Source organism: Crocodylus siamensis, chromosome 3, assembly GCF_052110815.1.
Source record: "Crocodylus siamensis isolate JL-2025a chromosome 3, ASM5211081v1, whole genome shotgun sequence".
Classification (NCBI taxonomy): domain Eukaryota; kingdom Metazoa; phylum Chordata; order Crocodylia; family Crocodylidae; genus Crocodylus; species Crocodylus siamensis.
This window is the reverse complement of record NC_143397.1, coordinates 246,249,359-246,274,347: the sequence shown is the minus strand read 5'-3', so window position 1 is coordinate 246,274,347 and position 24,989 is coordinate 246,249,359. Positions and strand designations below refer to the sequence as shown.

The window sequence follows — 24,989 nt, the reverse complement described above, 5'->3', positions numbered from 1 at the left end:
TAGTTGGAAAAATTATTCTTTGCAAGCTTTCAGGCACAAACACCCTTCTTTAGGCATAGAGAGAGCCTGTTGGTGTTTTTTATGGTCTCCTAGGTAGAATAGAAGCCAATATGCACGTCTGGGAAAATGCAAATGTGTGGCAGTGGGGATCAGAGGTAATGGGAAACAATCGGTGTGAGACAGGTAGGTATGGGAAGATGTGGGGAAGGGGGAATGTGGAACTAGTGAGATTGGAGAGCTGAGAGATTGGAGAGAACGGTTGTCTTGTGAGAACTGTGCGCCGCACAAGTGCATCTCACAGCTCTAATCCTCAAAGGAAATTTACACAACACCTTTAGTAGGCAAGCCTATGAACTTCATTTCATAAATCTACTGGACACAAAAAATAATGGACTAAATAGAGACATTGGATTATAACCTGCCTAACATCTAATAACTCCAGATAACGTGTCTGCATTTTACCAGCTACGTTCTGTCACCTGTTCAACATTTCCCCTTCCCCCGCCCCACCTACCTGTCTCACACCTGTGGTCTTCCACCCCTCTGATCCTCACTGCCACATATTTGCATTTTGCATATTGGCTTCTCTTCTGCCCAGGAGAGCACCCATAGACACAAAACACCCATAGACTCTCTCTATGCCTGAAGAAGGGTGTGTATGCCCGACAGTGTGCAAAGAACATTTTTTCCAACTATTTACAGTAAAATCCCTGTTATCCGGCATTTGAGTAACTGGAACACTCTATTAACTGGAATTTACAGCTGGCCAGCCTGACGCAGGCGGGGAGGCTGGAGCTTGCATGCGGCGGCTGCTGCCACCACCCACTACCCTGTGCTGCAGCTGTTCTGCGCACAGCCCCCACCCTCCGCCCCCGACTCTGTCTGGCTGAAAACCGCCAGCCTCAAGTAGCCAGCATTTCTAGATACCCAGCACCCCCCATTCCCCACTTGTGCCAGATGGCCTAATAAAAGATATCCCATTTGCCCAAAGAACCTTGTCTGCCTATCTCCTTAGGCCATGGCTACTTCCAACACCCCTGAGAGGAGAGAGACTGTATTACTTGCTAGTGATGAGTGGTCTGGAATGTAGAAGACCCAGACTCATTTCCCTGCTCTGCCTGGTCCAGAGTGATGGGGGTTAAAACACTGTCCCTTGCGACAGAAGAGGAAACTTGAGCCCACATTTGGCCACATGCTCTCATAGCAAGGAGCTCAGGTATTGATTAAAACATTGTATTTTTCTGAATATCTGAAAGTTCCTCTCTTGTTTCAATAAAGAAAGAAAATATTCTTCCAGAACCTCAGGTTGCCACATAACAGAAATGGTCATTTCCCCTTCAGCTCCAGCTTTATCCTGTGTTGTAGCAGAAGAGTAATGTGCAGAGGCTGACAGAGGTACCTTGACTGCTGTGGTAACTATGTGGGCAAGGTGGGGCTTCCTTCCCTTCGCCCTGCCTCTGCAGGGGCAGAGAAGGTCCCTGCTGTTGATTTGGGAAGGTAGAGATGGCCCCAGAGGACTGCCCCAACTTGAAGGGAAGTAAGCGTTGTGTTCCAGGTAAAGGCATGGGGTGCAAAGCCATGGTGCAGGGATATGATCCCTGTGCTACGATGGGTTTAGGTCATAAATCCAGCTTTGGGCAAAACTGTTTGCAGACTGCTTTAAGATCTTCAGGGCAAGGTGTTGTGTATGGGCTAATTAGTGTTGCATCTCTGCAGTGTTTCCCGATCAGTGCTGTGCTGTGCCGGTTATGGACTCTGATCAAAGCAGCAGTGACAGTCCGAGCTATTATACCCTGTGCTTCTCATCTCTCTTGCTGCTTGACTTGCAGTGCTGCCACAGCAGAAGCTGAAGCTGTTTTCTGTTTCCTCAATGTCCGTCTGTTTCTATTTCAGGAACTCATCACTGCCTGGTACATTGGGTTCCTGACACTTATCCTCTCCTCGTTTCTTGTTTATCTGGTTGAAAAAGATGTGCCTGAAAAGGATGCTAATGGAGTCGAGATGAAAGAAGAGTTTGAAACATATGCAGATGCACTGTGGTGGGGGCTAGTAAGTAGTTGGAGACATTCTTACGTCTTGGTTGAACAGAAAGGAAGCCATGTGGTTTATGTCAGAGAGGAACGGGAAGCACTAGAGGTAACATTTTCCAAAGCGATTTAGGCACCCCTTAGCCTAAGCCCTATTTATTTTCAATCCTACATAAACTTGCAGGTGCCTAAATCACTTTTGAAAGTGAGATTTGGGCTCATTCATCGATTTAGGTGAGATTCACAAAGGAACGGAGGCACTGAAGCCTAGGAAAGCCATTTACAGAAACTTGGCCTAGCTCCCTTTTTAGCATTCAAGATGCCCTAAATGGCAAAATTTTTACCAGGAAACCTACTGAGGTGTCTTAGCATTTGTCGAGATGGGCTGTCACCTATGGAAATACATGCCTTGAACCAGTATGCCTACTCTCCAAGGTGCCAGCTTGCCCTCCCTTCTGCTTGACTTGGGACTAACATGGCTAAACACCTCTCTCTAGATGTCTGGAGAGCAGTGAGCACGTAGGTCTAGAGCATGCTTGTCCAACATATGGCCCGCAGGCCACCATGTGGCCCACCAAGGCATTTTCTGAGGCCCACAGTGCTGCGACGCAAAACGAAAGTAGATTTCATAGATTTCATAGACATTAGGGCTGGAAGGGACCTCGGGAGATCATCGAGTCCAGCCCCCTGCCCAAAGGGCAGAAGTCAGCTGGGGTCATAGGATCCCAGCAAGATAAGCATCCAATTTACTCTTGAAGGTGTTCCATGTAGGTGCTTGAACCACCTCCGCTGGCAGGCTGTTTCAGCCCTTGGGGGCTCGGACAGTAAAAAAAACACGGTTTACTTTCATTCCCACCCCTTGTCCCTCCCCCAGGCCCTCAGCAGCTTCCTAATGGCTGCTGAAGAGCTGGGGAAGGGACAAGGTTTCCACACGCACCGCGTCAGCTTGACGTTGCCGACACGGTGCATGTGGGAAGAGGAGTAGCCGTGGGCCGCTCGGGACAGGATGAGCCCATCCGGAGCGGTAGGGGCTCAGCTGCACTTTCCCTCTACCTGCGCTGGTCAGTCGGGAGCGGCACATGGCTCCGCCGCCACTTCTGCTGGCCACTGCCAACCCGGGCGGGCTCCTCCCATCCCCAGCAGCACGTGGAAAGCCAGCTTCAGCTGCGTGCTGCTCCGGATGGGACAGACCTACTCGGGTCGGCACCAGCCAGCAGAAGTGGCGGCAGAGCTGCGTGCTGCTCCCGACTGACCAGCACGGGTAGAGGGAAAGTGCAGCTGAGCCCCTGCTGCTCCGGCTGGGCTCATCCTGAGGTTCATTTAATGTTTGTGAAATGCTTGGAGAGCCCCACGTAGATGCACTGCATAGAAATGCAAAATGTATTTTGACTTATTTGGTTAGCACCTTGGGCTGAGATTTTCAAAGCTGAGTCAAAAGGCCAACTTCCATTAAAATGAATGGGATTTAGAGGGCTCCAAATCTTTTATGCCAACTTTGTAACATGCCTATCTACTCCTTTTTGCAAATCACAGCCATAGTTTGGAAGCTCAGCCAAAGAACGTAAGAGCTTCTGAACATGCGAACATAAAAAGTGCCATGCTTGGTCAGCCCCATGGTCCATCTAGCTCAGTATCCTGTCCTGAACACTGGCAGAGGTGGATGCTATACAGGGAGAGTTTTGAACTGGTTAGGCCCATTTCATTGTCACTTCCTGCAACTTCATTGGTGTCACAGGTCACGTGACATCACTTCCTGATGTGATACCACTTCCTGTGAGGTCTTTGAATATGGCTCACCGGCCACCTGGGTGATAAAAAGTTCGTGATCCAGCCCCACATTCAAAAAGGTTGGACGCCCCTGGTCTAGAGTATGTAGATGCTGCCATCTTGGCTGAGTTGAGCTCTCTAGGCATCTGTCTCACACTTAAAAGACCAGTCAAGATTCACAAAGTGAGGGATCCTCGGATGGATTTGATCTCCTAGGTATTGCCCTGAGCGCGTCTAACACCAATGGACACCACAGAGTTCAGCACCCACAGTCAACCGGTGTATCGGTGCCACTCACCTCTCGTACACGAGTTTAGTGCTCAGAGTGCTCGCACAAGGAATGGAGACCCCGAGTTATGGGCCTCCCACCGCTAGGAAGGATTCAAAACCACATTTCCCACTTCTGAAAAACAGTTAATGACTCTTCAGTGAAAAACAAAAAAACACTCCTGCGGGCTCCCTCTTGCTTGCTTTTGCTCCGGCCCCAGAAATTCTCTACTCCTGGCTTCTCAGTGCCCCAACCCAGCTTCAGCCAGAAGGACGGAGACTAATCGGCCCCCTGCCTCAGCTTTGTCTCTACCTTGGGGGTTAGGTACTCTTCTGAGAGCTTGGAGATATGGGTTTGAACCCTCCGCAGGCTCTGGAAGGCATAGAAACCAGATTGCCCACGTCCTGGGTGGAGCTAGGAGGCTATTATAGAAAAGGTCTGCAGCAACCGTGTTGTGAAAGAAAAGAGTGAGCTAGTCGTCTTTACACCAGGGGACAGCATGGACACCTGAGTCTAGTAAGGCTTTGGGGGTGTAAATGTCAGTCTCCTGTAGGCACCTTACCCCAGCCTTGCTGGTAGGCACCTGAGTATGGAGGAAGACAGGACCTCTATTATCCCTTCCACTTTGGTTTTTCTCTTAGCTGTCTTGGGCTCTCCACTCACTGTGCTGGCTTTATTATGAGGTTTCTTGCTGGTGCCTGGCACGCCCCATTTAAAGTGGAGAACTTAGACGTCACCCTGGGTTCCTAAATCCCACTCCCAGAACCAGATGCCTAACTTTTAGGTGAGGGAACAGTCCAAGGACATGTTTTCTAAATGCTGTCCTTATGTGTTTTTTGGAAACTTTACCCCAGACTTGGGGTTTGTTTACACCCGATCAGTAATTCACAACATTTCTGGGGTGAAATACCGCTCTACACTGCTGCAATACTGTTTGATGGGTATTAACAACAGTAACATGGTGGCGCTACAACCACAGTCTTCAACAGCCTGAAAAATATTGTACAATTACTCTTCTTTGCTTTGTCCTCCTTGTCTTCCATCCATCCTTACCCTTTCCTTCTTCTGCTTCCCCATTCCTTTCTCCCACACGCCCTCTAAAACTTTGCCGCAGACCTCCGGCAGCACATATAACCCATTTTGAGGAAGTTTGCACTGCAACAGCCTGTTTCTATTGGTAGGTCCGCAGCACCCCCTAGTGGGGACACAGAAGGCCAAAGCAAAGACAAATAATTTGGAAATGCAGGAGTGATAGGAAAGCATAAAAAAAAGAGCTCGTCCCCCTTGCCAATTTGCTCGGTCTTTCTTATGAAAGGCGAACCCATTCTCTCCACAGATTACGCTAGCTACAATTGGCTACGGTGACAAGACCCCCAAAACGTGGGAAGGACGGCTAATAGCGGCCACATTCTCTCTCATTGGAGTTTCATTTTTTGCTCTTCCAGCTGTAAGTACCATCTTTCTTTTGTTGTGACACAGCCAAAATCATGTAAAAGGAAAAGCAGTAGCCCCCTTCCTGCCAAGGGAGTCTGCGATTTGGTGGCTCCCAAGTGGATTACTGTGCACATTCACACTTGGTGTAGAAAAAGCAGCCTATTACTCCCTGATGACTAAATTAATATTGAGCCAAATATGAATTACCCCTGCATGCTGTTTGGCTGTTTCAGAGCTAAGCCCATACACAGGAAGATTACATTCATTTTTTGTAACAGACCTGAAATTTGAATACAGATTTCCCACAAGGTTCATGGTAAAATTGTCAACAGCATCCCAATTTCTTAGGAAACTAAGAGATGTGACTTAGGTCACTTAGGGTGCCTGTAGACATGTGGGACACCTGCTCCGATGTGTTGTAATTACAGCGTGTTGGAGCAGGCTCGATTAACTGTGTGGTCCAGCAGCCTCTGTCTCTCATGTATTCAGCATCCCCATGCTTCAGAATGGCAGCTGGGGGGCTTTAACTAAAAATCACTCAACGAGCTTTAATTTAAAGCATCCCCACTGCCATTTTGAAGCATGGGATGCTGAATACATGAGACACTGCAGGCACTTTAATCCGAGCAGCTTCCAAGAGCCATTCTAATTAAAACACCCTCCCCACATCCCCGGAGCACATGTAATGATGCCTTTAAGCACTTGGAAATCTTCATTTCATTGAAAAATGCGGCCTTCATCTACTGGGTCTGGATTGGATTCAAGGGGTAGTTTTGCATTTAGTATCTAACTCCCACAGATTGCCACAGGAATTTTGTGTCTTAAAATATTTTAAATGATCCCTTGGTCACTTTTGAAAAGGGAACAGGCCCTCCCAAGCTACTTTGGCATGTCTGAAAAAGCCACCCTCGCCCATAAGCTTCTCAGGGGTCTTGGTCCAAGATTTGGTTGAGCTTGGGCCTGGGCTCTGAAGCAAACATTTCCAAGTTCAGAGTTTGGGATGGGTTTCCCTTTGTCCCAAAATTGAAAAGAAATTCATAGGAAGGGGCAACTTTGTGTTCCAAAATCCAGAATATGGTTTCATACCTCCCTTGGGAGGGAAACACAGCAGCTGGACACCGACCCCGTAGGAAGGCAGTAGACGTTCTTTTTCAGGAGTTTGTAATGAAACCATGTGACACGTGGATTGGGGGCACGGGGAGGCACAGGGCTGTTTGACCAAGTGCTCTGACACCCTGTGAGCAGAGCTGTCAGAGAGGTAAATACCACCCCGTGCATCCACACCGAGCGAACTGTCCCTTGCATGCGTTTCAGAAGAGTTGTCCTCATGTTCTCTGCTGTTCTTGTGTTTTCAATGAAATGATACCTGAAGTCTGTGACCATCATTGCTTTCAGGGCATCCTGGGTTCAGGGCTGGCTCTTAAAGTCCAAGAACAACATCGGCAGAAACATTTTGAGAAAAGAAGAAAGCCAGCGGCAGAACTTATACAGGTTTGGATTCTCTCAGTTGTCATCTAGAAATCATACCGTGTATTATAGGTGCTATAAAATGCAAGAGTGAATTCCTGCTTGACAGCCTCATTTCCCATTGCAGTACCTTACACATTTTAAGTTTTATAAGCAAAAAATAGACCTTTGAAGTCAGTCTAGAATGATTCCATGATCCTTTCTAGCCTTAAAATACATTAATCAGAGTTCACAAAACACCCAGCCCTGTTACAGCAAAGGCATCTTTATTATAACTTCATGGATTCAACATGTAAGCAGTCACATTGCTGAAATTTTCTTGGAAAACAAAGACAAAATCTTTACTCTGTGGCACAAAATCACCAAAAACAGAATTAATTTTTTTTTGTGTTTTATTTTGTGCAATGAGGAAATCCCATTCAAAATCTAGGTTTCACCATTTTCCTTGAGGCTTAGTACAGGCAGTCAAAAAGCCCAAGGCTGAATTGATTCAGTCTTTGCAGGTTAGTCTAAACTGCACAGATTAAACTGAAACAGAAGTGAACAGACATTCACCTTTGATTCAGGAAATGCAGCCACATGCCTGCAGTGGCTCAGGCCAGAAGCCGCTGGGCACTACTAAAGCATGGCTCTTTCGCAGGTAACAGCATGGGCTGTGTGTTCACTTCCTTTTACTGCTGCCCCTGTGGTCTCTGGGATTTGTAGTCCAAAATCACAGCAGCAGGGCTTTGCAGGATTGCGCATCACTTCCTTTTCCTGCTTCTAGGTGTCTCTGGGATTTGTAGTCTACAGTTGCAACCAGCAGTAGATTTGAGCGGGGGAAGGGGTATTTAACACCCCCTCCCCAGTGCCTCGGGGGGCAACCCCCCCCTCCCCCCAATCCTTGTCAGCCAGCCCTTACTGCTCCAGCTAGGGAGCAGAGGAGCAGGGCCAGCAGATTACAAAGCCCAGCCCAGGGCTGCAAAACTTGAACCAGGTAGGGGTCTTGGACAGAAGCTTCATAAACCAGTTTGACCCAAATCAGTTAAGTCTGATGCTATATTCAACCAGGTTTATCTTAAACCAGTTTCAGCCATTTTGAAACTGGTTTATGTGCACTGAACTTCTGTTCTGTTTCAAGTTTAACCTAGTTTCTGATCACTTAAACCAGTTTATGTGTAACTTCTATCTCTAGCCGAAGAGGCTATTCCACATGTAAATAAGAGTGAAACTCAACAGTGCAGAGAATACTGTTAAAGGGAGACTATTGTTTGATTGAAAGGGGACAAAACTTAATGTATGTTCTTGGAAAAGAGCACTGAAGAAAAAGGAGCTAGTGCACACGGTTTGCAAAGGCAAGAATTGAGCCCTTAATACTTCCTTTGATTGTGACATATGCAACTATAAAAAAAAATCTTACGTTCTGATCAGAAGTACATTGAAGTCAGTGGAAAGGTTCCCACTAGCTCCACTGGGCTTTGGATCACAGCCTTAGTCTTTATTTCATAAAACTGAGCATCAAGTTGACAGCATGAGAGCTAACCAGTTTGACCAACATTATTACCCTCTCTATCTCCTTTGTATCATGGTCTGAATAAAATTAAGTCAATGGTAAAACTTTTCCAGTGGGATCAGAATGATTGTCTTAAAAAATAGTGGTAGTTCTGGGTGCCCAGGATCTCCCAGAATCAGACCAATTTGCAATTTCTGTCCAAAACCCCTACCTGGTTCAAGTTTTGCAGCCCTGGGCTGGGCTTTGTAATATGCTGGCCCCACTCCTCTGCTCCCTAGCTGGAGCAGTAAGGGCTGGCTGACAAGGATTTTTTTGGGGGGGCTGCCCCCCGAGGCAAGCCCCAGCTGGTTTCTAGGACCGTGGGGGGGATGTTAAACACCCCTTCCCCCGCTCAAATTTACTGCTGGTTGCAACTGTAGACTACAAATCCCAGAGACACCTAGAAGCAGGAAAAGGAAGTGATGCACAATCCTGCAAAGCCCTGCTGCTGTGATTTGGGACTACAAATCCCAGAGACCTGCGTACGCATTATCCCTGTGTACCAATGTTGCTAATGAAATTCTAACATTGCTCTGCAAAACTTTCCCCACTGGTACATGGAGCAGATTACTGCCTCCTAGCCCTAGATCATCCACATTCTCAGATTGAATGGAGGACGTTTTTACAAACCAGAAGCACTTTTTCAGACTTCAAAATAAAACAAGATTGGTAAAATATAACCTTCTTTAGCTGTTTGAAAACAATGGGCAACACACAGTAGCTTTCCATGTTTGTCCCAAGGAGGAATTTTTGAGTACCACTGTCCTGAACATCTTTTTCTGTCATCTTTATGTGAACCCTGGCACCATCTAGTGGCAACTTTCAATATTGCTATATAATAATCCAATACAGAAACTCACTTACCATGTGCTCTGTCCTTTTCATTGAAAGAAAGTGGAAGCTTAACTAGCTACATTCACTTTTAAGCAAAAGTAAACCTTGTTTTTCCAGATAATAACACTATCTCATCTTGTGTTATTCAGGCTGCCTGGAGATACTATGCTACTAACCCTAACAGGATTGATTTAGTCGCTACCTGGAGGTTTTATGAATCAGTTGTATCATTTCCATTTTTCAGGTAAGTCTGTAGAATCCCAGACCGGGCAGGGGGCGTGAAACGTATGTAGATAAGTCAGCGATTTTTCCGCATTGCTGATGTAAGTCAAGGGAGCGTCATCAGTCGCAGTTTAGAGTGGAGTTTTAGATCAAAGGACTTCTGATGTACAAGCTAGTTTCAACGTCAGCCTTGTATTGCTCACCAATTTACCTTTTTATTGTTCTACTGCAAATCATTTAATGTGCATTGATCTCTTGATGCTAAGGATGGTAATGCAGTTCCCTAGAGGCCAGAAAGATAATTGTAAAGTCCTATCGGTGTTGATAAGTAGGTACTTATCACTGGGGAAACAGTCTTACATTTCTGTTTTCAGATTAGCAGTCTGTTCTCCTGGCTCTCATCAAATATTGGGGTCTGTAATCTTTATTACATAGTAAAAGTGCGACTGACAGGGTGGGAGAACTGGATTTTCATATAGGAGAGATTACTTCAATAAAATAGCAACATTCCTTGGAAATGAATATGCAAAAATAGCTTTAGAGATTAAATTAATGTGTAGCGGTAATGAAAAAAGCAAGTGTCAAAGCACCACCCTTTTTTTGGAATTTATAGTGCATTTTTCATGCTGCTGCAAAGCAATGTACTTGTAAAGTTCAGCAATGTGGGTATGAACATGTTAGCATGTGAACATAACCCAAACATACAATACACAAGCATGCGCGCACACATTTTGCCAGTCTATGACAGTCTAATTCCTGAATGTCTCCCAAATTCTATTTATCTAGTTTATATTGGCCAAAAAAGTTTTATTTTCATTAGCCTCTCAGAGGCACTACAATTATGGGAAAGTAAGCTGGATCCTGTTCTGTTTTGACTATTTTAGAAGCTGTCTACTGAAGAACTCATCTCCCATTTCAGAGTCTCAGTTTAGTTTGCCAAGTCAGCAATTAGAAAACCAGTTTTGGTTTTGTAAGATGGGTACCTTTGATGCTGAAATCAAGTAGAGAAAATGCCTGTGGAATATCCAAGTTCCATTTTAGCTTGTCTCCTAATTTTTAACTTTGATGTGGACCTCCAATTCACTGAGCTTATGAGCCAGAGAAAGATGTCAGTTTAAGTAGACATATTATAGATTTTGCACATAATGTTTCTTTTTCAGAAGAAAAGATGTTCAATAAGTCTATAAAGATGTTCTTTTTGGACTCCGCCCCAGCACGGTAGATTCCCTTATTTTAGAGGCTATTCAACAGAAATGATTAGGTGGAAAGAGGAAGGCTTCACATGAACACATTAAAATAGACTGAACTGGGAGAGAAGTTTGTTTTAAGGTGACGTGGTTGAGATGCAATGCTAATGAAAATAATAATTAAGGTCAAAGCAACTGACTTGGAAGCCATACCAAAATGGAGTGCTGTTCTTCTTAAATTCTTGTACTGAACCTATCACAGTGATGTTGAGCTTGACCTCAGCTAAGTGAAAGAGATTGGGACATTTATGCTTACCTATTTAAAGGAACTCTGTAATGTATGTGTCCTTTAGACATTATCTAGAGGCATTAAAACAAATCTTCTCTTTAGAAAATTGTCCCAATTAGGCGATGGGAAACTTGGTCGTCACACCAGACGGCAAAGCTAACATGTTTAACGATTTCTTTGCCGCCGTCTTCCTAAGTAGGGGCCAGAACACCCACCTCCCTGCTGGGCACACCTGGGCCACGGGTTAGCGAGGATTTAGTTAGGGAGCTTCTGGAGGGGTTGGACGTATTCAAGTCAGCCGGCCCGGATGATCTCTACCCTAGAGTTCTAAAGGAACTGGCCGAGGTCATTGCAAGTCCCCTGGCACAACTTTACAAGCACTCGTGGTGCTCTGGTGAGGTACCGGAGGACTGGAAGAGGGCCAGCATGGTCCCCATCTTCAGAAAAGGCAGGAAGGAAGACCCGGGAAACTATAGGCCGGTTAGTCTCACCTCGATCCTAGGCAAGCTGTTCGAGAAAATTCTGCTGGCACACATCCAGGAGGGGCCAGCAGGGGACTGCGTGCTTAGGGGCAACCAACATGGATTCATCAGTGGCAGGTCTTGTCAGACCAACCAGGTGGCCTTTTATGATCAGATCACCAGATCATTAGATGCAGGGGTAGCAGTGGATATAGTCTTCCTGGGCTTCTGGCTTTTGACACTGTCTCTCACCCCGTTCTCATTAAGAAACTGGGGGGCTGTGGTGTAGACACCCACACAGTCAAATGGGTCGCCAACTGGCTGGAGGGCCGCACCCAGAGGGTGGTAGTGGATGGGTCCTTCTCAACCTGGAAGGACGTGGGCAGTGGGGTTCTGCAGGGCTCGGTCCTCGGGCCCGCACTGTTCAACATCTTCATCAGCGATTTGGATGAGGGGGTAAAAAGCACCCTGTTCAAATTTGCTGATGACACTAAGATGTGGGGGGACGTGGGTACATTGGAAGGATGCAACAGGCTACAATCAGACCTAGACAGGTTACAAGGGTGGGCGGACGAGAATAGGATGGGATTCAACACAGACAAGAGCAAGGTGATGCACCTCGGGAGGAACAACCGGCACCATACCTACAGGTTGGGGAACTCCCCTCTTGTCAGCACAGAGGCGGAAAAGGATCTTGGGGTCATCATTGACTCCAAGATGAACATGGGCCGGCAGTGTGGGGAGGCAGTCAGGAAGGCCAACCGCACCTTGGCATGCATCCACAGATGCATCTCGAGCAGGTCCAAGGAGGTGATCCTCCCCCTCTATGCGGCACTGGTCAGGCTGCAGTTGGAGTACTGCGTCCAGTTCTGGGTGCCGCACTTCAAGACGAATGTGGACACCATGGAGAGGGTCCAGAGGAGGCCGCTCGTATGATCAGGGGACAGCAGGGCAGGCCCTATGAGGAGAGGCGACGGGACCTGAACCTGTTCAGCCTCCACAAGAGAAGGCTGAGGGGGGATCTTGTGGCCTGTTACAAACTAGTCAGGGGGATCAGCAGACGTTGGGGGAGTCACTGTTCCCCCGAGCACTGCCAGGAGTGACCAGAAATAACGGTCACAAGCTGGCAGAGGGTAGGTTTAGGTTAGATATCAGGAGGCGCTACTTCACAGTCAGGGCAGCTAGGGTCTGGAACCAGCTTCCAAGAGAAGTGGTGCAGGCTCCTACCCTGGGGGTGTTTAAGAGGAGGTTAGATGCACATCTTGCTGGGGTCATTTGACCCCAGTACTCTTTCCTGCCATGGCAGGGGGTCGGACTAGATGATCTGCCCAGGTCCCTTCCCACCCTAGAAACTATGAAACAGGTAGCATTGCAAGCATCAGTTAAGTGGACTCTTACACACGCATGCACATACACACACATATACACACATCTGTATATATGTCTAAACCCTTCGGTTAGGGTCAAATAGGTAGTGTTTTTTTAGGGTCAGTGTTGTAGAGTCTGAGTTTCTTAATTGGGAGACTTCCAGGTGGGAGCTTTCTTTCCTTTTCTTTCCTTTTTCTTTTCTTTTGCCTTCTGACTATTTGATCTTCTAGCATCCATTTTAAGCATAGTGCCAAGGCCACCAACCGTCAACCTTTCAAAAAGTAGTAAAAGTGCTCAAGATGTAGGCCTGAGCTACCTTGTGCCTCAGTTGCCCTTCCTATAAAGTGGGAATAATGCTCTTTCCTCAGTTTGTGATTTATAAATTAAAAGTGATGTAACTTTGCTAAGCATTATCGTTATTGTCCACTTTGTATACCTGAGTAGAAGCTAGGACTCGGTGGCACCTTAGAGACTAACTACTAAAGAGAAGCATGAGATTTCATAGGCAACAACCTGCTTTGTCGGATGCTACAAATCTTTCTAACATGGCTAACCTCCCTTGTTTCTATACCCAGCAATGCGCCATTGCTTCTACTGTGGACACGTTTTAAAATGATTCTGTTTTTATTACTGATTTCAGAAAAATTCTGTGTACTTAAAATACCAATAGTGCTTGGTATCATTCTCTGAGTATTTCTGAAAATTAGTTGGGAGACAGCATATATTTTTCCTTCTCAACTTGTTGGTTTCAAATGTGAAACAAATCATATTTCCAGTAGTGAAAGAATAACTCACAGTTTCGTGTAATCTCAAAATCTTTCTTCAGGATTGGTCATGAATGTATTACAAACTTAATATTCAAGGAGGAAAAATACCCAGAAGTCTTTATTTAGGGCTTAGTTAATTTCTCTGCTTTTCTTAACCGCCCTGCTACTCTAAACAAACTTTCGATACTCTTCACTAACATAGTCAAACCATTTCCCCAGGGGTTACTGACCTCAGCTTCTCGTTCAGTGTGTGACGTCTCAGCTCTCTCATTAGAGCAGTTGAATATCCTCAGTTTGGACTCAGCGGTGGAGTTGCTAGTTTTTTCATCCATTTAAGTTTTGATGGGCGATAACTAGTTTGAAATAAAATGTCCAACTTAATAGGTGCTCTGCAGGTCATTGGAACGTGTTCAGGAGACCTGTCTGCTCATTTGAGGGCTGGAAGCTAGGGGGTTACAGGCTGGTTTCAGGAGCTCACATCTACCTTCCTTTTTATGGCTAGTTAGGGAAGAATTGCTACAGCTCTTTTCTGCTGTGATGCAGGGTCACAGAATAGAAAGGGCAAGACCCGCTGCTCTACAGCATTTCTAGCAAAAAAAACCCCAACCCATTCTGAATTTAACACACACTTTTTCTCTCCTTGCTTTTTCTTATTGCTTTCCCTTTCCTGTCCTCTAAAAGAAAGGAGCAATTGGATGGTACTGCAAGGTATGTAACTGTTACTATTATCATTGCTTTAATTAAATTGTTGAAGGATGAGTTATAGTTCACCTTTCACCTGTCTGCTTACATGCCATGAACTGAATACGCTACTTAAAATAATGAACAGATAAATATTAAATAAAACCATTTGCCCATCTTATGTTCTGCTTGATATCTTTATTCTTTTATTTAATAATGAGTCCAAGATGCAAACATCTAAGTTACTGCTGACTGTAATAAGTCTAAAAACTGCTCGTCTACAAAGAAGACCTAAGTAGACTTGTGTTACACTCCACAGTCACAGTTGGGGCATTTGGCTTGTGACTGGGAGAATTTGAGGGTTCTCAATATTTTAGCATTGACGGATGAGCTCTGAGCAAAGCATTTTCTTGACATCGTGGATCAGGACTGTTGGAATTCACTGTGTTCACAAGCTTTTGGAGAGCAAGTGTGGTGTATTGTTAGGATGGCAATTCAGGATAACCAAGCTCTTTGGCAGTCCTAAAAAGAGCATCCCGCTGATCCCAGGGTCTTTTCTAAAACTCACAGGGGTCAGTGGAAAGACTGCCCTTCATTTTGGTGGACAATGGGAGAGCCTCCATGTGAAGCAAAGCTAGTTTCTTCAACACCTGTGTACAGTCATGATATTAGAGAGTCACATTATGTCCCGGAGGTCACTCTAAGTCAAACACCAGCTCCATAAAGACACTGATAAGCCACAAATACACTAGGCAAACATTTTCAAAAGTGCCTGTCAATTTGACTCTGCGGCTTACATTTCTAAAGCTGCTCAGCTGTCACTGATACCCATCGGTCTTACTGAAGTTCAGCTGGCAGCAAGATCCTCAGAGGACTTGGGTGCCCTCATGAACCTTTTCTAACTTGAATAAATAATTAAATATTCTCTGGTTCAAAGGATGAGATAGTGCGGGATCGTTTGTGTGTAAGTGTGACTTTATAGCTCAGGGGTTTGGACGTTGGCTCAGGAAGAGGCGATTTGGGTTGCAGGCTCTGCCTCGGGGAATATTTAAGTCCATTATGCAGTGTGGTTGAGAGATCCCCACCCAGATTAGCTCGTGGTTTCAACACACTCCTGGGTGGTGAGTGAGGTGGGTCCAAGTCCTCTCAGGTACAGGAGGGGTTTAAATTTCAGTGTCCTGCATCCTTGCTAGCTCTATTCACTTAGCTATTGGAGGAAAGGGTGCCCTTGCCATCTCAATCATCCGCTAGATACCAGGGTATGAATCCTGATGGAGATACGGCTTAAGGAAGCACCAACCACCTTGGCACTGTCCAGATTCTGGCCATTTGGGGCATGCTTAGCTGCAGAAATGTAGAAAATTTTACCGACAGAAACATAGATGCCTGGACTCTAAGTACTGCAGGCACCTCCATGATCACGTCAGAGCTGACATGCCCAATCTTGGGCATCGCAACTGGCAGTTAGGCACCTTAAGTCTTTTTGTGAATCTAGACCTAGGTTTTTCAGGGTATGTCTATACCACGTCAGTGTGGTGCCAGAGATGCTGTGAGAGCTGTTGTGCCAGCTCCGCACACACGCTACCTCCCAAACTGGCAGCAGCACAGCGCCGTGCGTGTCCCTCCGTGCCTGCACCGCTCAGGCCTTCAGGACTCAGCACTGCACAAAGGCAGCTACAAAGTGTGTGGCTTGGGAGGATGCGGCATACTGGGTCAGCGTAGACTTCTCCTTTAACTCACAGGCATGATTTGAAAGTTGCACCTGGGGATGCCTTGTTTCTCTGGCCAGTGAATTATCCTTGCTTTGAAAGGCAGGATAATGACTGATTTGGCATTTGTTACTGCCAGGAAGCTTATAGAAATGAGGACTGGGTCAAAGCAGTTAAACACTCTCTGGAGAAGTAGACTGGAGGTGGCCATGGCTGTTGTTGGTTTGGGTTGTTAAGGGTTCTTTTTTATTATAATTTGTGCAATCCAAAATGCTAAGTTGCTCTTCTTCCTAATTAGATTTAATAAAGAGAATAGTGCCTATTTCCTTTAATATTCCTTTGGAACAAGTGGATAATCAAGTCGTGCCTTCCTAGTACAGTCAGCACATTCTGCCTCCGGTTCCTGGCACCGGTAAAACGCTTACTGGGAAAGTGGTAGCAACAGAGTGCTGATCTGTATGTTGGAGAGCAAAGTGAGCAGGAGCCAAGCCGTAGCTCCCCCAGAGGGAATACAGCATAATGCAACTACTTTATAGATTAAAGCAGAGCCCTGGCTTTATGGTGAGCTCATATATGGCCCCAGCCTTGCCACTATTGAAGTCGACAGCAAAGCTCCGTAGGATTTCAGTGGCAGTAGGACCGGGCCCCCTGACATCATTTCAGCATCACCTTTTTTTCATTTTCATGAAAAGAGGAACTTGAGTCAGGCTGAGGAGTGTGTAAGCTGAGAGCCCTGGAATCGAGGATAGGATAGCAGTTTGATTTGACTCTGTGGCTAGACTATTTGGGAAAGACCCAGGGAAGTGACGGAGTGAGACGGTCCAATACAGCGTTGAGGATGCCTAGAATATAGTGAGAGAAGGTTGATATAATTTTATAAAGTGGCATCCCAAAATGTTACTGGTTTTGACCTTCCCCCTAGGTTAAAACCAGGCAGTTATGTGGTATGGTTGGATGAAGAGCAGATCTGGCTTTGATTTAAGTCTCAGACCCATGGTGGTCGTTCCTGATGCAGTCAGATTGCTTGGATGCACATTGCTACTGGTGCTATATTCAGAACAGTTCCTCCGCCCTGTATTTTATGCATCTATACAGTCCAGGATGGGCCTTAATCTTTATTCATTAGTCAGGATTTCCCCAGGTCACAGCTTTGTGCCAGGAGTCCTGCTCACTTGCTTTGCCTTCCTTAGCACCTGAAGTACTGAGTTTTTAGTGACTGGTGAGCATGTTGTCACACAGAAGTTTTGCTCTAGAAAGAAGTGATCACTTCCTCTTCTTTTTTCTGCGCAGCCTGGCTCCCTGCCAGGATGCTCTGCAGGGCCTCTTCCTTCCCCGAGAGCACGCCCCCAGGGGACAGCACTCGGGGGCGCATTTGCAGTTGACATTCTGTATCCCCTTCAACTGGCATTTATTCATTTGACAAATGTTTTCAAAACCGTCTGCTAATGCTCTGTGAGGTTTTGCTATAGGTAATGCACCCTTTATTTTCCCCACAAAGGTGTCATCCACATTAGCAGGCAGCAGACATGACGTGGGTGTCACGTGCTCCGCAGTGGTATGCCCTGGCACGTGGCTGAAGTGGTGGAGACGAGCTTGTAGAGTTTTTAGCCCAGTCTGTACTCAAAGTCAGTAAGAGTTCTGGCTAACTAGGGAGCCTTGTCCAGTGGCTGGACTGTGGGGTTGGCTCTCACCAGACCCAGACTCTTTCTCAGGTTTTATTACCGCGTGGCTGTGAACAGATCACTTCTATTTTCGTATTTCCATAATAGAGTTGATAATTATCTTGCCTCTGTGGAATGTGTTTTGAGGCCCTTGGAGGACAAGAACTATGTAGGTTTCCTTCTTATGTCACTATACAAGATTGAATATAATGCAATGTATTTTTGTGTTGCCAGTAATAATAAGATAACAAAAATAAAATGAAGCTTTGTGAAGGGAGTTGGGAAATGGCTCTGTCAGCACTTCGTATTAATGGACCTTGAGAAAACAGAAAGGGGTAAAAAGTCGATCTCTGATCTGCGCACTACATTAAATAAATGAACGGCAGTTTCCATTCTTTTTCATGCAGCTTTTCATGGATAACCATTAACCTCTCATCTTAATAACTTCTTCTTCACTTTACAGTAATGTCATGTTTAGTAGGGAGTCATTCTTTGGATCAAGCCTCACCAGAAAACTTAGGTATATACCTTCAAGTAATAACTGAGCCTTTCTCTTTTCATATATGCTGCATGCCATCCTCTGCCTGCACTTTTTTTTACCACAGTAGTTCATCTAACAAAAAGGAGGGGCGGTGAGGGAGGAAAGCTACTATCTAGTATATAATTTGGCAATATTTGAAACGGGTAAGGGAGGTTAAGTGGCCTGAAACATAAAGCATTGGCCTGGGGCTCAAGAAACTTGAGTTCTGCTCCTGGCTCTGTCAATGGCCTGCAGTTTGCCTGCTCTGCTTCAGTTTGCCCCATGTTTAACATGGGAATAATGATACAATCTCCTCTGTAAAGCACTTTAAGATCTACTGAGGAAAAAGGTCATACAAGACCAACATCTTGTTGCGGTATATCTACCATCTTGTCTTATCCAATGTGAGTAATTTTGCATACGAGTTCAATGAGACTACACACTTGTGGGTGTATTTGCAGAGCCCCAACGTCTTGGGTCAGATTCAGCAAGGTCCCTAACCATGTACCACTCCTTTAAGGATATAAGTTAAACATGCTTAAGCACCCTACTGCACTGTGGCCACTGACTGTAAACACTTACATACTGCCCTCCTGCAAATGGACAGTGGGTGCCATTGAATGTAGATAATAGGTGCTTAGATGCATCATTATGGAAACTGATTTTTTCCCTAAACTGTAACTCGTATTTTTATCCCCCCACAATGTTTTCATATCATTCTGCTGTAACTCATTGCCATCATTCTCTCTCCATTCCCCAAGCATAATAAAATAATCTATAGACAACTTACCCTTTTTTTGACTTCCTCAACACCTCCCAAAAGGGCTTAGTATCTTGCAGGGAGATTGGTCCATAGGGTGCAAATGAAGGATTTGTAAGGTACTAGCTTTGTGCATGAATGAAGTTGCTCTGTAGAAGCTGAGATACCAAGAGGATGAGGAACTTACTATAACTGCTAGTAGGAGCCCAAAGAAGTCATTTGTATCTCCAAAGTTAGAAGCCTGCAAATTCGGCAAAAGGGTCACCGTTCTGCTCCTGGCTCCTCCACTGTAGATGTGATTTGTCAATGGCAGAAGTTATAGCTAATGATTCTAAGGCCGAGCATAGGTTTTCTTCTAAATTTCGGGCTTCTGTAGAGTAGCGATGCTTAACTTCTGGAAAGGGGAGGGTTGATTGGCTAATGTCTGAAGTGCTTTGGAAACCTAAAGCATGAGTTACATGCACAGTCATGAAGACAGTATATAGAACGCCTTCATCTGCAATACACTGGATGGATTTATGGAGGTTAGGATTTTCAGTGTTGGCCCATTGATGTCAATAGCCTGTTGATTTCAATGGGAGTCAGGGAAAAGCTGAATAACACTACAAATCTTACCTTGTTGTCTCTCTACTATAACAGGTTTGATTCCTCAGGTCTAAACTCACTCATATAACTACAAATGCTAATGTAGTAAAAAGTGGAGAAAAGCATGGATGCTTTTGGCTCCATTGCCTTGAGGCAACCGAAGAATTTAGAAAATAAGACTGCAAAAACGATTTAAAACATAAATATCTTTTGTGGGGGCAAGAGGGATGATCCTAAATATAAGGGATGGAATTCGGTTAGCCACCATTCAGGATCAGCTCTATTTTTCTTCTCGCATAAGTATTTTTTGATGAGACAAAAAGCACAGAGGAGAGTGCCTGACTTGCATGATGGGATGACAGTGCATTATTCTCTTGCATGATAGTTTCTGGAGCTGTTTTTCTAGTTCAGTGGTTCCCACTCTTTTTGGGCAAGTGTAAAATAGCTGCAGCAGCAATCTTCACTTCCCCCTGTGTCTAGCAACCAAATTTTGCTCTCAGATACTCTAGTGGAGGTTGAAAGCAAGAATAGGAAGATAGAATATTTCCTCTACTTCTGAATTAAACACTGGGTCCTTTGTGCTAAGCTTCTCTATACTACATCTGCCTACCTCCCATGCAAAACAGGCTTTTAGGGAGCAACTTGCAGCACGACAGCCATCTGAGGGGAAAGAGAGCTTCCCAAATACCCTGAATTACCAGAAGATTTAAATCTATTAGTAGGTGGGAACCACTGCCCTAGTCATGATCATGAAGAACGATGTGATTTCCGCATGCCTTAATACCTTGATACTCCCCCATGCGCATGCTGTTTTCATGAAGGAGATTGTGTAATACAATCAATGTTTCCAAGGCCTTTTTTTGAATAGATCCACAGTTTATCAGCTGGAACTGAGAATGTTGCCCACTGTTTTTCTGAAGACAGTTAACCATTTATCAAGAAATCTGGAGCCCTTTAGTACACAATGGACTATGCAGATTGAGTGGCATTTCTGTCGGAGAGAACGGGCAAATGATTTCCTGAATATTGTACTGCTGTGCCTACCGCACTTTCCAGTATTTGCGTTGTAACTGTAGTCTTTTACAGTGAGTCTGACCATTTAGGGGGAGGATTCTTCTTCAGCATTTCACTTACCACATCTAAAATACTGGGGAAAGAAGCAAAATGGAGAACTTAATAATAAACTCCAGGGGCAGTATTCTGCTTATAAATTCATGTGCCTCAAAGGTAGAATGTTTCCCTTGAAGGAAATCTGGAAGGCATTTTGGATCGTATTATTTAACATAACTAAGAAACAGAAAACTTTTATGGACATATGCAGTTGGAATTATCTTAGCAAAGAGGAAGCTCAGTGTGCTGAATGAAAGGGGATATTTTGATACAGGGATTCCTAGCCTGAAACTTCAAACCAATCCTGAGATAAGTCTTCTGATTTCTTTGTAGGATGGTTCTGTCCCAATATGCTTCCAAGAGAACACTCTTGTACACTCATGCAGTGTCACTAGTGCTTCCTGCTGCTCTATTGGGGAAGATGGTGGCTCTTAGGAGTTCACTGAACACAAATCCAAGATGAACACGGGCCGGCAGTGTGGGGAGGCAGTCAGAAAGGCCAACCGTACCTTGTCATTCATCCACAGATGCATCATGAGCAGGTCCAAGGAGGTGATCCTCCCCCTCTATGCGGCACTGGTCAGGCCACAGCTGGAGTACTGCGTCCAGTTCTGGGCGCCGCACTTCAGGGATGTGGACAGCATGGAGAGGGTCCAGAGGAGGCCACTCGTATGATCAGCGGACAACAGGGCAGGCCCTATGAGGAGAGGCTGCGGGACCTGAACCTGTTCAGCCTCCACAAGAGAAGGCTGAGGGGGGATCTTGTGGCCTGTTATAAACTAGTCAGGGGGGACCAGCAGGCATTGGGGGAGTCCCTGTTCCCCCGAGCACTGCCGGGGTGACCAGGAATAATGGTCACAAGCTGGCAGAGGGTAGGTTTAGGCTAGATATCAGGAGGCGCTACTTCATGGTCAGTGCGTCTAGGATCTGGAATCAACTTCCAAGCGAAGTGGTGCTGGCTCCTACCCTTGGGGTCTTTAAGAGGAGGTTAGATGAACACCTTGCTGGGGTCGTTTGGCTCCAATACTCCTTCCTGCCATGGCAGGGGGTCGGACTCGAAGATCTACTCAGGTCCCTTCCGACCCTAGAAACTATGAAACTTTGAGAGTCTAATGGTCCAGCTGCAACATTTACCTCTTTCCATAGCTTTGAATAAATAATGTTTCTGTCTGCATACTGTTGATAATAATAGAGCTTTTGTCTTTATTAAAAGGGATTCCCAATTTACAGTATACACTATTCTAATTGTAATGTGTTCATTTTGGAGAGTTACAAGAAGCCCATCCAGTATCTGGATAGGCCTGAGGAGTGAAGCTGGGGGAGACCAAAGGCCATATATAACCAACATGCAGCTCATGCCCAGTTCTAAAGCAGTTTCCCTCCTCGCCTTGAGACCTGCATGGACATTAAAGGAAGTACTCCACTCTCACTCCCTGCCACATGCTACTTCAGTAGCTAGCACCCAAGAAAACACTCAGTCTGACTAAATCAAAATTAAAAAGTTCTGGAAACCAGACCAACTCAAACTAAAAGTGGGCCACTGAGTACCCCTGTGCCTTAAGAACATCTCAGGCTGAGTTTTCTTGTTTGGATCCATCTTTATTGAAACCTTCAGCTGACAGCTTAGGCCCCTGAATTCTTCAAATTAGACAGCAAAAACCTTATTTAGGTGTCTGAACTTGTGGTCAGGTTTTCAGAGCAGCTGAGTATGCAAGCTCATGAGATCTGTACGTGCTCTGTACCACTTGAGCCAAGGCGAGTTATTCAGATTCCTAACTTCACTCATCACGTCAACATTTTGATCCCTGTTGCTACTGCAAAGCCTTGCTTGCATAGCTGGATCTTAAGACATTTGTTCTCTACATCAAAAGTGTCCAAAACCTTCTTCCTTCTTACCTCTCTGTGGTCACTCAGCCTATGCTGCTGGTAACACTCTTCCTGCATTTCCAACCCCACCTCTGTGCCATCTTTCATTTGTTCCCTACTCACAAATTCCTCCTTGCAGGGGACTGCTATGATGCCATCCTCTTCTTTGTATCCCATCTCTATGCAGATTTGGTGCTTCAAAAAAAGAGTTATGAAACAGCTTAAAAATATCCCAACTTTTAGCAATTTCTTCCTTTTTGCAGAATCATAGGTTGTTATTGTGACTGGACAACTGGATGTTAGCAGTTATTAAACAGGGTTAATGGATTAAACAGGGTTAATGGATTCAACTACAGTCTATGCTAACTTTACCCTAATACCTGGTCCCGTCATAGAATCATAGAAAATTAGAGTTGGAAGGGACCTTGTCCAACCTCCTGCTCAAAGCAGCACCATCCCCAACTAGATCATCCTAGCCAAGGCTTTGTCTACCTGGGTCTTAAAAACTTGTGCCAATGTTTTACTACCCTCCTAGTGAAAAAATATTTCCTAATATCTAACCTAACTTCCCTTGCTGCAACTTGAGCCCATTGCTCCTTGTTCTGTCATCTGCCCCCACTGAGAACGGTCCAGCTCCATCCTCTTTGGACGCCACTTCAGGTAGTTGAAGGCTGCTATTGAATCCCTCCCTGTCATCTCTTCTGTAGACTGAATAAGCCCAGTTCCCTCAGCCTTTCCTCAGAAGTCATGTGCCCCAGCTCCCAAAACATTTTTGTTGCTCTCTGCTGGATTCTCTCCAATTTGTCCACACCCTTTCTGTAGTGGGGCCCAAAACTGGACACAGTACTCCAGATGTGGCCTCACCAGTGCTGAATAGAGGGGACTAATCACTTCCTGTGATCTGACAACGCTCCTACTGATGCAGCCCAGTATGTGTGTTAGCTTTCTTGGCAACAAGGGCACACTGTTGGCTCATATTCAGCTTTTTGTCCACTGTGACCCCCAGATCCTTTTCTGCCGAGCTGCTGCTCAGCCAGTCACCCCCAGCCTGGACTGGTGCATGGGATTGCTCTGTCCTAAGGGCAGGACTTTGCACTTGGCCTTGTTGAACCTCATGAGAGTCCTTTTGGCTCAGTCCTCCACTCTGAATGCCTTATCCTCCAGCATATCTACTACTCCCCCCAGCTTGGTGTCACCTGCAAACTTGCTGAGGATATCCTCTATGCCATCTTCCATTGATGAAGACATTGAACAAAACCAGCCCCTGGACTGACCCCTTGGGCACTCCACTTAATACCACCTGCCAACTGGTATTGATTACTACTCTGAGCTCCGTGCTCCAGCCAGTTTTCTATCCACCTTACAGTCCATTCATCCAGCCTGTACTTCCTTAGTTTGCCTGCGAGAATGTTGTGGGAGACGGTATCAAAAGCCTTGCTAAAATCAGGGTAAAATCAGACTCCCCTCATCCACAGAGCCTGTCACCTTGTCATAGAAGACAATCACGTTGATCAGACATGACTTTCATTTGGTGAATCCATGCTGACTGTTCTTAATCACCTCCGCTTGCTTAGGAATGGATTCCTTGAGGATCTGCTCCATGATTTTCCAGTGAAGTGAAGCTGACTGTTCTGTAGTTCCCTGGATCTTCCTTTTTCCCTTTCTTAAATATGGGCACTATGTTTGCCCTTTTCCCATCATCCAGGACCTCCCCTGATGGCCATGAATTTTCAAATATGATGCCCAGTGGCTCTGCAGTCTCATCAGTCAACTCCCTTAGTACCCTTGGATGCATCCCATCCAGCCCCTTGAATTTTTATACATCCAGCTTTTCTAAATAGTCCCTAACCTGTTCTTTTGCCACTGTTGGCTGCTCCCCTCCTTCCCAACTGTGCTGCCTGCCTGGAATAGTCTCGGAGCTGACCTTGCCTGTGAAGACTGAGGCAAAAAAGGCATTGAGTGCTTCAGCCTCTTCTACATCCTCTATCACAAGGATGCCTCCCCCATTCAGTAAATGACCCACACTTTCCCTGATCCTCCTTTTGCTACTGACATACTTGTGGAAACCCTTCTTGTTACCCTTCACGTCCCTTGCTGGCTGCCTCTCCAGTTGCGCCTAGGCTTTCTTGATTTCATCCCTGCATGCCCAGTCAGTGCTTTTATACTCCTCCCTATTTATTTGTCCACGTTTCCACTTCCTATAAGCTTCCTTTTTGGGACTCTTACTGAAGAGTTCCCTGCTAAGCCAAGCTGGTCTTCTGCCACACTTGCTAGCCATCCTGCACATTGGGATGGTTTGCTTCTGCGCTCTCAGTAAGGTTTCTTTAAAGTACAGCCAACTCTCCTGGACTCCTCTCCCCCTCAGACTGGCTTCCCAGGGGATCCTGCCCATGAGTTCCCTGAGCAAGTCGAGGTCTGCTTTTCTGAAGTCCAGGGTCCTTACTCTGCTGCTCTCCTTCCTTCCTTTCCTCAGGA

At 45.6% G+C, this 24,989-nt stretch overlaps 1 protein-coding gene across 3 annotated transcripts in view; it reads left to right on the top strand.

Moving 5' to 3' along the window:
* KCNQ3 (potassium voltage-gated channel subfamily Q member 3) overlaps positions 1 to 24,989 on the top strand; it is a 270,534-nt gene that overhangs the window by 220,539 nt on the left and 25,006 nt on the right. For 2 of the 3 annotated variants that reach the window (XM_090040667.1, XM_090040669.1), the window contains 5 exons: positions 1,894 to 2,049; positions 5,399 to 5,509; positions 6,892 to 6,987; positions 9,478 to 9,572; positions 14,304 to 14,330. In XM_090040667.1, the coding sequence (XP_089896793.1) occupies positions 1,894 to 2,049; positions 5,399 to 5,509; positions 6,892 to 6,987; positions 9,478 to 9,572; positions 14,304 to 14,330 (485 nt within the window). The remainder of the gene's footprint in view (positions 1 to 1,893; positions 2,050 to 5,398; positions 5,510 to 6,891; positions 6,988 to 9,477; positions 9,573 to 14,303; positions 14,331 to 24,989) is intronic. The other variant, XM_090040668.1, reaches the window with a different exon arrangement.